The sequence below is a fragment of the Pseudophryne corroboree genome, chromosome 1, assembly GCF_028390025.1.
Source record: "Pseudophryne corroboree isolate aPseCor3 chromosome 1, aPseCor3.hap2, whole genome shotgun sequence".
NCBI lineage: Eukaryota > Metazoa > Chordata > Amphibia > Anura > Myobatrachidae > Pseudophryne > Pseudophryne corroboree.
This window is the reverse complement of record NC_086444.1, coordinates 1,069,443,756-1,069,460,723: the sequence shown is the minus strand read 5'-3', so window position 1 is coordinate 1,069,460,723 and position 16,968 is coordinate 1,069,443,756. Positions and strand designations below refer to the sequence as shown.

The 16,968-nt window shown below is 44.8% G+C and overlaps 1 protein-coding gene and 1 long non-coding RNA gene across 3 annotated transcripts in view; one reads left to right on the top strand and one right to left on the bottom strand.

The window, feature by feature from the left end:
• The window catches only part of LOC134926243 (uncharacterized), a 101,477-nt gene that overhangs the window by 82,087 nt on the left and 2,422 nt on the right, over positions 1-16,968 (top strand). The gene's annotated exons all lie outside the window — the stretch shown is intronic.
• NFXL1 (nuclear transcription factor, X-box binding like 1) overlaps positions 14,660-16,968 on the bottom strand; it is a 202,595-nt gene continuing 200,286 nt past the window's right edge. The window contains exon 23 of the mRNA XM_063920974.1: positions 14,660-16,898. Coding sequence (XP_063777044.1) covers positions 16,722-16,898 — 177 coding nt within the window. The 3' untranslated portion in view covers positions 14,660-16,721. The remainder of the gene's footprint in view (positions 16,899-16,968) is intronic.

The window sequence follows — 16,968 nt, the reverse complement described above, 5'->3', positions numbered from 1 at the left end:
CCAAAACTATGGAACGTAACGTCTCCATGTGAAATCATGGTACTAAAGTGTATGTGTTTAGCATTTTGAGATTGAGAATGGGCCGAAATGACCCATTTGGCATCTGAACCAAAAACAGGTTGGAGTAACAACCCTACCCTCGTTGTGCAGGGGGTACTGAAATGATTACTCCTGACTGAAGCAATTTCTGAACTGCTTCTTGCAAAGCCCTGGCCTTCATCTCTACCCGAGACGGGCCGGTGCAGAAGAACTTTCGAGGAGGATGCATCTTGAAGGGAAAAACATAACCTAGAGATACCGCTTCTTGCACCCAGGCATGTGTTGTAGACTGCTGCCAGATCTGTGCAAACTGAAGAAGTCATCCCCCTACCCCGGGGTCCCCCAGGTGGAGGCCCGCACCATCAGGCTGATGGCTTGTCTTCTGGTTTGGAAGCCGGCCCTCTGGTAGCCCAATGCTGTGAGACAGATTCCCCATCAGAAGTATCTGGATCAGAGTCTGTGGGGTCAGTATACATGCCATCCTCATCAGACGAGGTGTCTTGGACGTAGGTGGATTGTGAGGAAGTAATGACCCGCTTAGAGGACCCCTTGGGCGAGGGTTAGATTTCTGTTTAGTCAATGATTGGTTCAATTGCTGTAACTGAGTGGACAGTTGATCTGCCCATGGCGGATTGACCACAGGGAAAATATGCAGTTATACCAGCACGTGAGGTCCCATAGGGGGCGTAAGTCTAGTTACCAGCATACTTAACATGGAGAAAGTAGCCCAAGGCGTGTCATTATGAACCCCCGTTGCTACAGACCCACTGGGGGGTAGAGAACCTGAACCCTCTGCTGCTATGTTTTCCTCTAATGTGTCTGCAGCGTTACCGCATTGTGGGATCAGCCCCAGCACCGTCGCCCCTTGTAGCTGACATACCTGTAATCTCAATTCACGGGCAACCCAGTACAATAACAGCAGCCTAATACCTTAACAAGAACCCCCTGTGCAGTGTATTAGCACAAACAGAGAATTCAAGAGGTATATGGGGACTGAAAATCACAGAGAAAAATACTCAGTAAGTATATCCTGTGAAACACCTATATGAACTAATACCCCTGACGCACTTAGCCCCCTGCAGGGTACAGAATATAGGGATAGCAATCTGAGTGAGATACACGGAATGGAAGTCACGCAGCAGCTGTATATTCACACACACAGTCACATGTACAATGCAGAAATTATGACATGCAATAAAACTGCACTGGACTAGCAATACTAAGTAATACTGAGTAAAGCTATACAGATTAATAGATATATCAATGCACAGTAAAACACTGGATGTATATCACAGGGAACTTGTACTACATTACCCTGAATAAATGCACTGTTTCTTAACTAACACTGTCAACAGACATGTAGAATACTTAGGTGTCCTGTGAAATGCACAGCGCTGACATGCAGGTCGCTTTACAGAGGAGGATTTGCTCAAACAGTCCCAGGATCAGCTCAGCATGTGAAGATTGCGCCCAAACGCGGACAGGGAGTGAGGGAGAGAGAGAGATGCAGCTCCAGGGCGGGAACATTTACTCTAAATGGCGCCAGGGGGCTAGGAGGAGGGGGGGGGGGGGGGGCTACAGGTCAGAGCCTTATCCCCTTGCTGGAGTTCACCACCGGGTACTGTGGGCCATAGATAAACGGTTTTTAGTAAAACCGACCTGTGCCCTTGCCCTGGTGGGCTAGTGGGGTCTCTGTACTTCCACAGTGTCCACGGCAGCGCGTGCGGCCCGCCTCCCACCTGCCGCGCTGGATCGCGATTTCTAGCGGATCCCACCTGGAGGACCCACTTACCTCCTCCAGAAGTGCAGCCACGCGATCCTGGATAGCTGCGGTGGTGTGTGTGCCTGACTGAAGAAAACCGGAGCCTCCGCTGTAAGTACCTGGCAACCAGGGTGCGGGAGTATACAGTGCCGCTGGGGGAGGTGATGGAGTTGTAGCAGCAGATGTCTGACTGACATCTATCACTAACAGTGTCTCTGCTGCAGCCCTTGAAGTCTTCAAAATTCACTTAAAAAAGCTCTTCTGAGGGCTGCTGGAGTAGCCCTGCCCGTTGTCTGCCTGCACTGCAGGCACCAACTACAAAACTGAGCTCCTGTGCACGGAGGCGGGGTTATAGAGGAGGCTGCGCTATGCATTCTGGGAACAGTCAAAGCTTTTAGCCTGTTGGTGCCTCGGATCAAGATCCTACTCTACACCCCGATGTTATTCCCTGTGGAACCCCAGTGTACCCCGCAGCAGAAATTAATGTTTTCCCTCAAAATTCTACACCCAATATCCCATAATGACAATGTGAAAAAAGTTTTTTTTGAGATTACAAAGAAATTACATGTACATAAGTATTCACAGCCTTTGCTCAATACTTTGTTAATGCACCTTTGGCAGCAATTACAGCTTCAAGTCTTTTTGAATATGATGCCACAAGCTTGGCACACCTATCTTTGGGCAGTTTTGCCCATTCCTCTTTGCAGCACCATTGTCAGATCTCTCCAGAGATGTTCAATAGGATTCAAGTCTGGGCTCTGGCTAGGCCACTCAAGGACATTCACAGAGTTGTTCTGAAGCCATTCCTTTGATATCTTGGCTGCGTGCTTAGGGTCGTTGTCCTGCTGAAAGATGAACCGTCGCCCTAGTCTGAGGTCAAGAGCGCTCTGGAGCAGGTTTTCATTCAGGAAGTCTCTGTACATTGCTGCATTTATCTTTCCCTCTATCATGACTAGTCTCCCAGTTCTTGCCGCTGAAAAACATTCCCATAGCATGATGCTGCCACCACCATGATTCACTGTAGGGATGGTATTGGCCTGGTGATGAGTGGTGCCTGGTTTCTGCCAAACATGATGCCTGGCATTGACGCCAAAGAGTTCAATCTTTGTCTCATCAGACCAGAGTATTTTGTTTCTCATGGTCTGAGAGTCCTTCAGGTGCATTTTGGCAAACTCAAGGCGGGCTGCCATGTGCTTTTTACTAAGGAGTGGCTTCCGTCTGGCCACTCTACCATACAGGCCTGATTGGTGGATTGCTGCAGAGATGGTTGTCCTTCTGGAAGGTTCTACTCTCTTCACAGAGGAATGCTGTAGCTCTGATAGAATGACCATCGGGTTCTTGGTCACCTCCCTGACAAGGGCCTTTCTCTCCCGATTGCTCAGTTTAGATGGCCGGCCAGCTCTAGGAAGAGTTCTGGTGGTTCTGAACTTCTTCCAATTACAGATGATGGAGGCCACTGTGCTCATTGGGACCTTCAAAGCAGCAGATATATTTTTCTGTACCCTTCCCCAGATTGGTGCGACGAGACAATCCTGTCTCGGAGGTCTACAGACAATTCCTTTGACTCATGCTTGGTTTGTGCTCAGACATGCACCGTCAAGTGTGGGACCTTATATAGATAGATGTGTGCCTTTCCAAATCATGTCCAATCAACTGAATTTACTACATGTGGACTCTAATTAAGCTGTAGGAACATCTCAAGGATGATCAATGGAAACAGGATGCACCTGAGCTCAATTTTGAGCTTCATGGCAATGACTGTGAATACTTATGTTCATGTGATTCCTAAGTTTTTTATTTTTAATAAATTTGCAAAAATCAATAAAAAACTTTTTTCACATTGCCATTATGGGGTATTGTGTGTAGAATTTTGAGGGAAAAAACGAATTTATTCCATTTTGGAATAAGGCTGTAACATAACAAAATGCGGAAAAAGTGAAGCGCTGTGAATACTTTCCGGATGCACTGTATGTGCTCTTTCCAAAGGCAATTCTCGGGTTCCAAGATCCGGTACAATAATAGAGAGCAATTTATTTACTCCTTTCCATGAAATGTCCATCTGTTTCATTTAATAACGGGACTTAACGAAAACGAGCATGCGGAGTCATTTTTGGATTAACAGAACTCTAAAAACCGAGAAACCGTCCTGACAACCGAGGAGGAAGTATAAGACAGCGTTGTCATGGACACACGCTCCTGAGCGGCTTCCTGGATACGTAAAATGGAGCGAATGGACGTAGAGGAGAAGGGGACATAGTGACTTCCGGAAGTGAAAAAGAGGAAGTGACGGCGACGCGCGGAGAGGCTCATGGGTCTTGTAGTCAACCATACGGATACGAGCCGTCCGCGCCCGCCGCCCGATCGTCATGGAAACAAGTGGGAGGAAGTGACGGCGAGGCGCGGAAAAGGCTCATGGGACTTGTAGGCAATTAGCTGTATAGGAGCCACCTGCGCCCGCCCCACATTCATTGGTAGTGACTTATTTAAAAAGGAAGGACTGGGACATGTTATTTTATTCTGCTGGATGCCTTGAAAAAGACCCGTGAAGGGTAGAAACGCGTTGGATTTTTTATCCAAAGGAGACCGAGTGTGACAGTCTGCAGGACAGCCAAATGAGGAAGTGACACTTGCAGTTGCCGTGGAACAAAAAACCTCTTGCCTGAATTAACCTGCTGCTGGTAATTACGCACTTTGGACACTCTCTGCACTTTGGATTCCATGCACTTTATGTTTTAACCATTGTCATGTTTTATGTGATTGTATATTAAATGTTTTTTACGGTACATCACTATATGCACTTTTTTTCTTTGTTATAATAACATTGAAAACTGACTGCGGAAGGACTCTGAACCATCATTTAGTCCCTTCTCTGGGCGCTTGTATGTATGATCACATCATTTTGCAGTTCACTTGAGATTATTCTCTGGGTGGAGGTACACATGAGAGTTACCTCTGTGTGATTAATACACTAACTAGCTGCCTTTCTTTAGCGCACTGAGAATTATCTATCCTTTTGTTTTCCATATGCCTCCAGGTCCGGTGGAAGGACGGACTCCGGGACTTTCCGTATCCGGAGATTATTTCTCCTTTCCTGGTTCTCTAGGTCCTCGTTTTTAGTACGTAAATCAGATAAATCCTGAATAATATGGTCAATGTCTCTGGAGGTCTCGTTCTGTACTTTTTGGAGAGAGTCCTGACGTGATTCTAGCTTCAAGGTTTTGGAAGACAGTGAGAACAAATACGAACTAATAGAGGTAACCGCCTTGTCCAACTTGAACTCCATGGAATCCTTGAAATCAATGATAAGTGACTGCAGAGCTATAATGTCATCCTCGGAAGCTGGGACAGATGAAGGTGGGTCGTCCTTGTCCAGGTGCGAAAAGCGAGGCGAGGGAGGATCTTGTGATGAGGACAGTTTTTGTCATTTTTATCACTTTTAGAAAACTGTTGGGAAATGTCGCCACTTGCTCGAGTTTTGGCAGAAGTATTGAATTTACTCATTGTCCAGGTCTCACCACTCACCGGCTCCGCAGCACAGGCTTGTTCGTTCCCAGTGGCCTGCAGGAGGTGTACAGAGGCTGCTGGAAGCTGAATGCAGCCCCCAGACTATCCAAATAGGGGTAATTCAGGAAATGTCAGTAAGAGCTCTGGGACAGCACGTCTGTCTTCCCCAGACATCAAGCCACGCCCACCACAAAGATGATATTTTGAATATATTCTTTAAATTTTTTTTTATATACTGTATATAGTCCAAACTCTGGCGTATAATTTAGTATGTCTGATAAGGCTCTGCCTTGCCTCACGTCATATATATCATATATCTCAGTTGGAACAACTTAATTAACATTTAGGGGTATATGCAATTCACGGCGAATCGCGGCAAATTATCGCCGTTTTTTAATTTGACACAATTCGACAGGTGAATTCCGGCAGGTGGCTGCCGGAATTCACCATATTCAATGAAAAACGGATTCGACAGTCCCGCGGGCGAAAAAACGGCCGATTTGCCGGATTTTGCCGCGATTTAAAAAAACGGGGAAAAACGGGAAAAACCCGTAAAAAAAATGGCGTGGGGTCCCCCCTTCACAGCATGACCAGCCTCGGGCTCTTCGAGCTGGTCCTGGTTCTAAAAATGCGGGGAAAAATTGGGCAGGGGATCCCCCGTATTTTTAAAACCAGCACCGGGCTCTGCGCCTGGTGCTGGTGCAAAAAATACGGGGGACAAAACGAGTAGGGGTCCCCCGTATTTTTTACACCAGCATCGGGCTCCACTAGCTGGACAGATAATGCCACAGCCGGGGGCCACTTTTATACAGTGCCCTGCGGCCGTGGCATTAAATATCCAACTAGTCACCCCTGGCCGGGGTACCCTGGGGGAGTGGGGACCCCTTCAATCAAGGGGTCCCCCCCCAGCCACCCAAGGGCCAGGGGTGAAGCCCGAGGCTGTCCCCCCATCCAATGGCTGCGGATGGGAGGCTGATAGCCTTGAGAAAAATGACAAGAATATTGTTTTTTCCAGCAGTACTGCAAGTCCAAGCAAACCTCCCCCGCAAGCTGGTACTTGGAGAACCACAAGTACCAGCATGCGGGAGAAAACCGGGCCCGCTGGTACCTGTAGTTCTACTGGAAAAAAAATACCCAAATAAAAACAGTACACAGACACAGTGACAGTAAAACTTTATTACACACTGCCGACACACACATACTTACCTATGTTGACACGCCGACTGCCACGGTCTCCGACGATCCGAGGGTACCTGTGAAAAAAATTATACTCACCTTCCAGCGTCCAGAGGTACATCCACGTCCAGAGATACATCCACGTACTTGTTAAAAAAAAAAAAACGAACACTCGTACCACCGGACTGAAAGGGGTCCCATGCTTTCACATCAGACCCCTTTCCCCGAATGCCGGGACACCACGTGACTCCTGTCACTGAAGTCCCTTCAGCCAATCAGGAAGCGCTACTTCCGTGGCGCTCACCTGATTGGCTGTGCGCTGTCTGAGCTGTCAGACAGCGCATCGCAAAGCCTCTCCATTACTTTCAATGGTGAGAACTTTGCCGTCTGCGGGGGTTACCCGCGGTCAGCCGCTGACCGGCGGGTGACCTCACCGCTAGCCGCTAAGTTCCCACCATTGAAAGTAATGGACGGAGCTGTGCGATGCGCTGTCTGAGTTCAGACAGCGCACAGCCAATCAGGTGAGCGCAACGAAGTTGCGCTTCCTGATTGGCTTTAGAGACCTTTCTGTGACAGCTGTCACTCTGAGAGGTCTCTCTGCATTCGGGGTAAGGGGTCCCATGTGTAAGCATGGGACCCCTTTCAGTCCGGCATGGTACGGGTGTCCGGTTTGTTATTTTTAACAAGTACGTGGATTTATCTCTGGACCCTGGCTGAGGTGAGTATATTGATCTTTTCTTTTCAGGTATCCGTGGATTCTACATGGAGAAGAGGACCGATGTCGGCGTGTGAACATAGGTAAGTATGTGTGTGTCGACGTATGAAATAAGGTTTTACTGTCACGGTGTGTGTGTCCTGTTTTTGTTTGGGTATTTTTTTTCCAGTAGAACTACAGGTACCAGCGGGCCCGTTTTTCTCCCGCATGCTGGTACTTGTGGTTCTCCAAGTACCAGCTTGCGGGGGAGGCTTGCTGGGACTTGTAGTTCTTCTGGAAAAAACAATATTCTTGACATTTTACCAAGGCTATCAGCCTCCCATCCGCAGCCCTTGGATGGGGGGGGGACAGCCTCGGGCTTCACCCCTGGCCCTTGGGTGGCTGGGGGGGGACCCCTTGATTGAAGGGGTCCCCACTCCCCCAGGGTACCCCGGCCAGGGGTGACTAGTTGGATATTTAATGCCACGGCCGCAGGGCACTGTATAAAAGTGGCCCCCGGCTGTGGCATTATCTGTCCAGCTAGTGGAGCCCGATGCTGGTGTAAAAAATACGGGGGACCCCTACTCGTTTTGTCCCCCGTATTTTTTGCACCAGCACCAGGCGCAGAGCCCGGTGCTGGTTTTAAAAATACGGGGGATCCCCTGTCAATTTTTCCCCCGCATTTTTAGAACCAGGACCAGCTCGAAGAGCCCGAGGCTGGTTATGCTTTGGAGGGGGGACCCCACGCCATTTTTTTCAGGGATTTCACCATTCCATCTATTAAAAAAAAAATATATATATATTTTTAAAAATATATAAATAATACTTGTGCCTCCCAAAAAGACAAACCAAGTACCTAATCCCTTCTAATATAAATAGATCTGATATTACCACGAAAAAAACACACAAAAAAAACATGTTTTAAATTTTTTTTATTGGTTTCATCCTCCAAAGTGTGGCGGATTGAAAATGACGAATTTGCTGTCTAAAAGCACTGCTGTCGAATTTCCAAACTTGAATTGAATATGCTTTTGTCGAATTGCAGCACTTGTACCATTGCAGAAAAGTCGAATTTGCAAAAAGTCGAATTTCAAAAAGTCGAATTTTGAAAGTCCGTTTTTTTGACGGAAAGCACTGAATTGCATTGACGAATTTTTTTTTTTGGCGAAAAATACCCGAAATTCGACAATTTCGGGAATTCGACCGCAATTTCATATACCCCTTAATCTAGATTAGGAGCTAAAATAGAAAAGAAAACTTGTACAGTATATACAGCAGGACAGAATACAGTAGACAGCAGGAGCAATTATAGCACCACTAGGTACAGAAAGTGGGAAATACTGCACCAAGTACATTGTGCTCCTGAGGATATTTCATATATAGTAAAAACATTGGGATCTATTTACTATGTTCCTACGTAAAGAAACATTAGGCCTGATTTTGAGGTGCATGTGCAAGGACTGAGATGCCCACATTTAGCTCCCGTGCACGTTGTAATACTGATTGGTGCATTCTTATAAGTCACCATCCATCCTATCATTGAAAATTGCACCAGTCCTATGGCAGGTGCAGTTTCTCCATTTGACTATGGTCTCCTATGCTTACGGCAGTGCGTCTGTGAACACAGCTGTTTGCACTGAAACACCCCTGCCATAAGTACAAGCCTTGGCCGTTCAGGAGCTTCAACGCCAGCGGGGGGTAATGGAGCTGTGGCACTGAAGGGTGATGCAGCTCAGTAGCCCCCTGTAAAGGTGCATCCCAGCTTCCAACAAAAAACTGACCTGTCTAAGCATGGAGGCGAGGTTATAGGGGAGAGTAGCCGAGCACTCTGGAAAGGCGGAAAGCTTAACTGTTTGGTGCTTGGACTCTCATCCACCACCTACAACCCCAATTTTCTTCCCGTGGAGCCCTATGAATCCTGAAGAAGAAATTCCAATTAATACGCCCACTGAACGTGCATTTCTTGTTGCATCCCGGGAACTGCCATCACTTTTCTGCCATATTTCTAATACTGTCCGATCGCAACATGACCTCTGTGTGTACACTCTGTAATACATGTGCCATATGGGTTTCCAGATATTTTTGCACATGCGCTCTAGTGGCAGTGTGCATGACTAAGAATCAGGCCCCATTATCTATTACATGCAGTAGTAACAGTTTCTGAGGTTGAAAAAAAGACACTTTGTCCATCCAGTTCAACCCATTTGTGGTCTCCTACGCTGTATTATTTTTAGGACTAATTTTGTCTGTTTCTAATGTCGGCCGTTGTGTTTATTCTATTTTTTTTCATTTTTAATAACTATAGTGCATGACTACGCACCATAACCCTGTATATCCTTATCCATTAGGTACTTATCTAGCCCACTCTTAAAGGTGTTGACCGAGTCCACCATTACTACTCTCTCAGGCAGGGAATTCCAAACACGTATTGCCCTTACTGTGAAGACATCTTTACGTCTATGTGTGCGAAATCTCCTCTCCTCTAACCTAAGCGGGTGTCCACGTGTCCTCTGCATCGATTTTACCAAAAACAGATCCCCGGCAAGCTCTGTGTATTGTGCCATTATATATTTGTAGATGTTGATCATGTCCCCTCTTAGTCACCTCTTTTCCAGTGTAAACATGCCTAGTCTTGCAAGCCTTTCTTCGTCTAGCGTCTCCATCCCCTTAGTTTGGTCGCCTGCCTCTGAACCTATTCTAGTTCCAGGATATCCTTTTGGTAGTATGGTGCCCAAAATTGTGCACAGTATTCAAGATGTGGCCTCACTAAGGATTTATATAATGGGAGTATAACACCCTTGCGTCAATTCCCCGCTTTATACATGCTAATACCTTGTTATCCTTCTTTGCTGCAATCCTACTTTGGGCATTGCTGCTTAGTTTGCTATCTATGTGAACACCTAAGTCTTTTTCCAGTACAGAATCCCCTAATTTTACCCCATTTAGTATGTAGGCGTTATTTTTGTTCTTGCCAACAAAGTGCATTACCTTACACTTGTCTGTATTGAAGATCATTCTCCATTTTGCTGCCCATGCTTCCAGTTTAACTAAGTCGTTCTGAAGAGACTCAGCATCTCCCCACGTATTTATAACCTTACACAATTTAGTAATGTCTGCAAAAATGGACACCTTGCTCTCTAGATCTACTGCTAGATCGTTAATGAAGATGTTGAACAATAGTGGTCCAAGTACAGACCCTTGTGGCACACTACTTAATACTTCAGTTCAATTTGAAAAAGTTCCATTTACCACAACGCGCTGCTCCCTATAATCTAACCAATTTCTGACCCAAGTGCATATTGTACTCCCTAGCCCTAGTTCTTGTAACTTATAGATAAGTCTCATGTGCGATACTGTGTCGAAAGCTTAAGCAAAGTCTCAAGATTACAACCACCTCCTTACCCTGATCAAGGTTCGCACTAACAGTTTCATAAAAACCTAGTAAGTTTGTTTGACATGATCTATCCTTCACCAAATCCATGTTGGTTCCTATTAATAACCTTATTGGCTTCAATGAATTTCTGTATACTATCCCTCAGAGTACCTTCCAGTACTTTCCCCACTATAGATGTAAGACTAACTGGCTATAATTACCCGGTTTGGCTTTACTTCCCTTTTTGAATATCAGCACTACTTCCGCTATACGCCAGTCTTTGGAAACCATGCCTGATATAAGTGAGTCATTGAAGATCATAAATAGTGGTCTTGCTAGTTCAGATTGAAGCTCCATGAGAATCCTTGGGTGAATTCCGTCGGGACCAGGTGACTTATTAATCTTAATTTTTTTTTTAATCGGTCAGACTACCTCCTCACTTAAAGAAGCGCTTAGCAGTGAGACATTATCTTTGTTGAGATTGTGTGTTAATCCTCTCGTGAATACAGATGAGAAAAACTAATTTAATTTATCCGCAATGTCATTATCGTTTTTGATTAAGACTCCCAAGCTTGTCCTTTAAAGGGCCTATACTCTACGTCTTTAATCTTTTGCTGTTGATATATTTAAAAAATAAATTGGGGGTTTGATTTGTTTTCCTTTGCTACTAGCTTTTCAGTTTCTACTTTAGCCACTCATTTCTTTTTGCATATTTTTTTACAATCCCTATAGTGCTGGAATGACTCTGCATTCCCGTCCGATTTGTATTTTTTGAATGCTCTCCTTTTTTTGCCCATTAGTTCCTTAATCTTTTTGTTAAGCCACATTGGTTTGGAATTTTTAGTCCTTTGGTGCTGCCCATGGGAATAAATTTGCAAGAATTACTAAGGAAGCCAATCCCGGGGCATTTTGTTCAATCCTGGGTATCGGGATTGGCTTTTAACTATGTGGCTGCCCCCTCGCCCCGCACACATAACTAACTGTATACCGCGGGTGGGGAACGCCACATTCTCTCTCCCGCAGCAGAGGCGGACGGCGCAGCGTGACCTCATAGTAGCGATCAGGTCTGAATTAGCCCCTTAGAAAGAAACAGGTATGTATGATCACGAAAAGACATCAGGAAGAGGAGCAATAAAGGAAAAATCAGACGCTTGACACTTGGACCCTGCAGCGTGCAGACTCAAGTCCAAAATGACTAAACATATAATATATATATATATATATATATATATATACATACATACATACATATACACACACACACACACACACACACACACACACACACACACACACACACACACACTATATACACTGCTCAAAAAAATAAAGGGAACACTAAAATAGCACATCCTAGATCTGAATGAATGAAATATTCTTATTAAATACTTTGTTCTTTACATAGTTGAATGTGCTGACAACAAAATCACACAAAAATTATCAATGGAAATCAAATTTATTAACCCATGGAGGTCTGGATTTGGAGTCACACTCAAAATTAAAGTGGAAAAACACACTACAGGCTGATCCAACTTTGATGTAATGTCCTTAAAACAAGTCAAAATGAGGCTCAGTAGTGTATGTGGCCTCCACGTGCCTGTATGACCTCCCTACAAACCACACAAGTGGCTCAGGTAGTGCAGCTCATCCAGGATGGCACGTCAATGCGAGCTGTGGCAAAGTTTGCTGTGTCTGTCAGCGTAGTGTCCAGAGCATGAAGGCGCTACCAGGAGACAGGCCAGTACATCAGGAGACGTGGAGAAGGCCGTAGGATGTCAACAACCCAGCAGCAGGACCGCTACCTCCGCCTTTGTGCAAGGAGGAACAGGAGGAGCACTGCCAGAGCCCTGCAAAATGACCTCCAGCAAGCCACAAATGTGCATGTGTCTACTCAAACGATCAGAAACAGACTCCATGAGGGTGGTATGAGGGCCCGACGTCCACAGGTGGGGGTTGTGCTTACAGCCCAACACCGTGCAGGACGTTTGGCATTTGCCAGAGAACACCAAGATTGGCAAATTCGCCACTGGCGCCCTGTGCTCTTCACAGATGAAAGCAGGTTCTCACTGAGCACATGTGACAGACGTGACAGAGTCTGGAGATGCCAAGGAGAACGTTCTGCTGCCTGCAACATCCTCCAGCATGACTGGTTTGGCAGTGGGTCAGTAATGGTGTGGGGTGGCATTTCTTTGGGGGGGCCGCACAGCCCTCCATGTGCTCGCCAGAGGTAGCCTGACTGCCATTAGGTACCGAGATGAGATCCTCAGACCCCTTGTGAGACCATATGCTGGTGCGGTTGGTCCTGGGTTCCTCCTAATGCAAGACAACGCTAGACCTCATGTGGCTGGAGTGTGTCAGCAGTTCCTGCAAGACGAAGGCATTGATGCTATGGACTGGCCTGCCTGTTCCCCAGACCTGAATCCAATTGAGCACATTTGGGACATCATGTCTCGCTCCATCCACCAACGCCACGTTGCACCACAGACTGTCCAGGAGTTGGAGGATGCTTTAGTCCAGGTCTGTGAGGAGATCCCTCAGGAGACCATCCGCCACCTCATCAGAAGCATGCCCAGGCGTTGTAGGGAGGTCATACAGGCACGTGGAAGCCACACACACTACTGAGCCTCATTTTGACTTGTTTTAAGGACATTACATCAAAGTTGGATCAGCCTGTAGTGTGTTTTTCCACTTTAATTTTGAGTGCGACTCCAAATCCAGACCTCCATGGGTTAATAAATTTGATTTCCATTGATAATTTTTGTGTGATTTTGTTGTCAGCACATTCAACTATGTAAAGAACTAAGTATTTTATAAGAATACTTAATTCATTCAGATCTAGGATGTGTTATTTTAGTGTTCCCTTTATTTTTTTGAGCAGTGTATATACATATACTGCACACCCTGAACGCGCAGAGTTATATATGTATGCATATATGCAACGAACCAGAAAAAGTAACTGCTCTGCAGAGGAACCTAATTGAGGCAGAGACTCTAACGGGATGTGGCGCAGCGGAGACTGTTTTTATACCATGTATACCGCTTATCCCTGACAATTTTCCTTCTCAATTCAAGCGCCTACAGTTTCATGTGAGCGTATACTTTGCTATGAAGATCAACAAGTTGCAGGTGTAAACGCTCAGGGCTGCAGGCGTAGATCTCAGGACCAGCTGCTTCTCCTATGGGCAGCTTTATGTGGCTTGCTCACAAGTTAGTAACCGCAAGCAATTTTTTTGCGTTAATGCCTGAAGGAAAAACTGCAAACATTGTTTACAAAGAAATTTTGTGATCAATGTGTATAATATAAAATAATACAGCACAATATTACATTAAAATATTTTTGAGTTTATGTTTTATGTTAAAATTCCCTCATGAGTAAGATGAAGATTTTGTAAAGAGTGGCTTAATGGTAGTACTAAAGTAGTGTACTGCCACGTTTCATTGCGGTATAACCCACAACTTCTGCAGATGAATTTGTGAGTTATCCCACAACTTCATCAATGTTGTGGAATGGGTTATCCCATGATGATATGCATCAGTTACGTTACTCTGGGACTACTGTACCACCAAATCCTCCACTTATTCATGAAAATCTGTGTGAAATCACAAAGAATGAGCAACTAACAGAGATGAACATGTTAAAAGCACTATTTCAGGGCCGGATTAAGCCTTCGGGGGACCCAAAGTACCCAAGACAGGGGGGGCTTCCCCCCCGGCTCCCCAACCCCCCCCCCCCCCCCCCCCGGTTGCACGCTTGCCTCTCCCCTCCCAACGAGGCCAATGGGAGCTGCGCTGCAGCAGGGAGAGAAGACCCCGGCTGCCGGGGATGGAGGGATCCATGCTTCGCGGGAGGAGTGCGGCTGTGCATGCGGCTTCCTCCCCCCTCCTTTCGGGCAGCACGGTCGGGGACTGAGTCATGCAACCTCCAGCCTCTGCTGCTGCCAGGAGAGCTGCTGCTGTCATCGGAGGCTGGAGACAGTGGAGAGTGGTGTAGAGCCCCAGCCAGGGGGCCCCTTAAAACAGGGGGGCCCAGGGTACTGCCCCCCCTTAGCAAAACTGCATACTGCACAAGTCTCAGATATTTACAAGAAATTAGCTGATGCTGCACAGAGTATACATTTCGTAGTTTATTTTATCACAAGAATGTTTTATTTTGTTATAGACAGCTGCAGAATATATTCAAAATTCCAGAATTTCATATAACAACATTAATGGTTACAACTACATTACTTCAGTCATATGTATTTATCAATTTTTTCTTACAATGCTCACTGCCCCATAAATGACAACTAAAAGTATTAATCTACTAAAAACTATAAAATAAAAATCTACTATAATATTTATTAAAGAAGAAGGTTATGTTCATCATGGATACTTTTTTTTTTTTTTAATACAAATTAAAATATAAATTTTTTTCTTTACCTGTGGACATATCCTTAAAGTGTTCATTACAATCTTATTAAATTCACTATTGACTGTATTGGTTTTATGTCGCTTCTGTGACACAATAGATATATACAAATGATATACTGTAGTTTCCAATATAATGAACCAATAAACAAAGAGAACTGGGACGCTAGGTAGCCGTTCCCAACAGACCACAATTTATGGACATGTGATTTGCACAATGGTCGGTTCAACCAATAAAGTTAATGAATTAAATGACCTGCTAGGGACATTTCACCATGCAGCCCGGAGCCGAAAATCATGCTCCAAGCTATTCTTAACAAATCTAATTGTATGTATCTCTGCTCCAAAAACATTTTAAATTTTTTTTTTTATTGCACAATGGGAAATATAAAATACGTAACTATACATAAAAATGCATAAGAATTCTTATATATGTGTATTTCTACCAAAGTACCTTTGCTTTCTTCATCAACTAGGGGTATATTTAATACTGGTCGGATCCAACATGTCAGTATTCAGTGCCGCGGCAAAACCAGACAGGTTTTACCCGCTCCCGACACTGCCAATCCGACTTTTTTCGGATTGCATTGTCGGAAATGGGGCTAAAACATGTCGGGTTTGGCTGTGCTTCCGACAATACATGCGGCTCGGCGGCTGAAGCCGCCGATCCGCATGTATTCCGATAAGTCAGATTTCCCGACTTGTCGGAAAAAACGTGGCCCTAATGAATAGATCAGAACCTCTTCCAACCTAAGTCTGTCGGAAGCTGCCGTCTTTCGACAAGACGGCAGCTTCCAACACTTATTGAATACACCCCCTAATCTTCATGTAACAGTGGCATTTTATCTTAATGAAGGCAGCGATGTCAACAATAGAATACCATAAAAGCATTCCCCGATGCAGATAAAAATTATACAGGTTGAGTGTCCTATATCCGAAATGCTTGGGACCAGAAGTAAATTGGATAACGTATTTTTCTGTATTAGGAATATTTGCATACCATAAAGAGATCTCTTGGGGATATGCATTTATGTTTAACTAGTTACCAGCCCATCATAACGGAACAGAACAGTAATGTCAGCACCGGTGGCTGTGCGGTCCGAACGGATCAATGCTTGAATTTCCCCCATAGAGGTGAGGAGCAGCGTTAGTCTTTTATTATACAGAATATGCTCCTTTTACACATAGCCTGATGGTAATTTTATACAATCATTTTAATAATGTTGTTCATGAAACAAAGTTTGCGTACAGTGAACCATCATAAAACTAAAGGAGTCACTATCTCAGTCTCGCTCTTAAATATTTGGATTTCTGAATATTTTGGATTTCCGATTTTCGAATATGGGAGACTCGACCTGCATATTATCTTTTGAATGGAACAAAAAGGTCTCTCTGCTTTTCCTTACAGACAGTGCTAGATCCATGGTTTGGTTTATAATAAAATAGATGTCTTATTGTAACAGGGGTCGGGCACTGGGAAGGAGGGCTGGTAAATGTTTATATAATATTTGGACATAATCTTTATTGGCTGAGACATGCACAGGAGGGTATAAAAGTAGAAAAGAAACCAGCAGCACAGTCTGCATAAAGATACACAAAGGTGGTATTTCAATTGATCTTCACTTTTGTATATGTACACAGTTGAAAATGAATATGGTACAGTACATATGGTAATAAGCAATGACATTCTCATTAGGACATGTGAACTGATGAAACGGAAAATCCACCATTCCACATCAACATGACATGTGCCTTGTATTATTTACTCATATATTAACTTGCGTGAGATACAGTGTAAATATAGCAAGGGCGACGCCACACACTGGCATTAATATATAATTTCTATATTTCTGCCATACAGATTGCTGAACCTCCACTTCATCCTTCTTCCTGTTCTTTCGTCTTTTTCCCTTTAGTCGATTTTCAAACGCTTCCAATTCAGCCTATAGACAGAGAGTGAGGAAATGTGTGAAACCTTCTTGTCCTCGGTCTATTAATAGTCTAATGGACCAT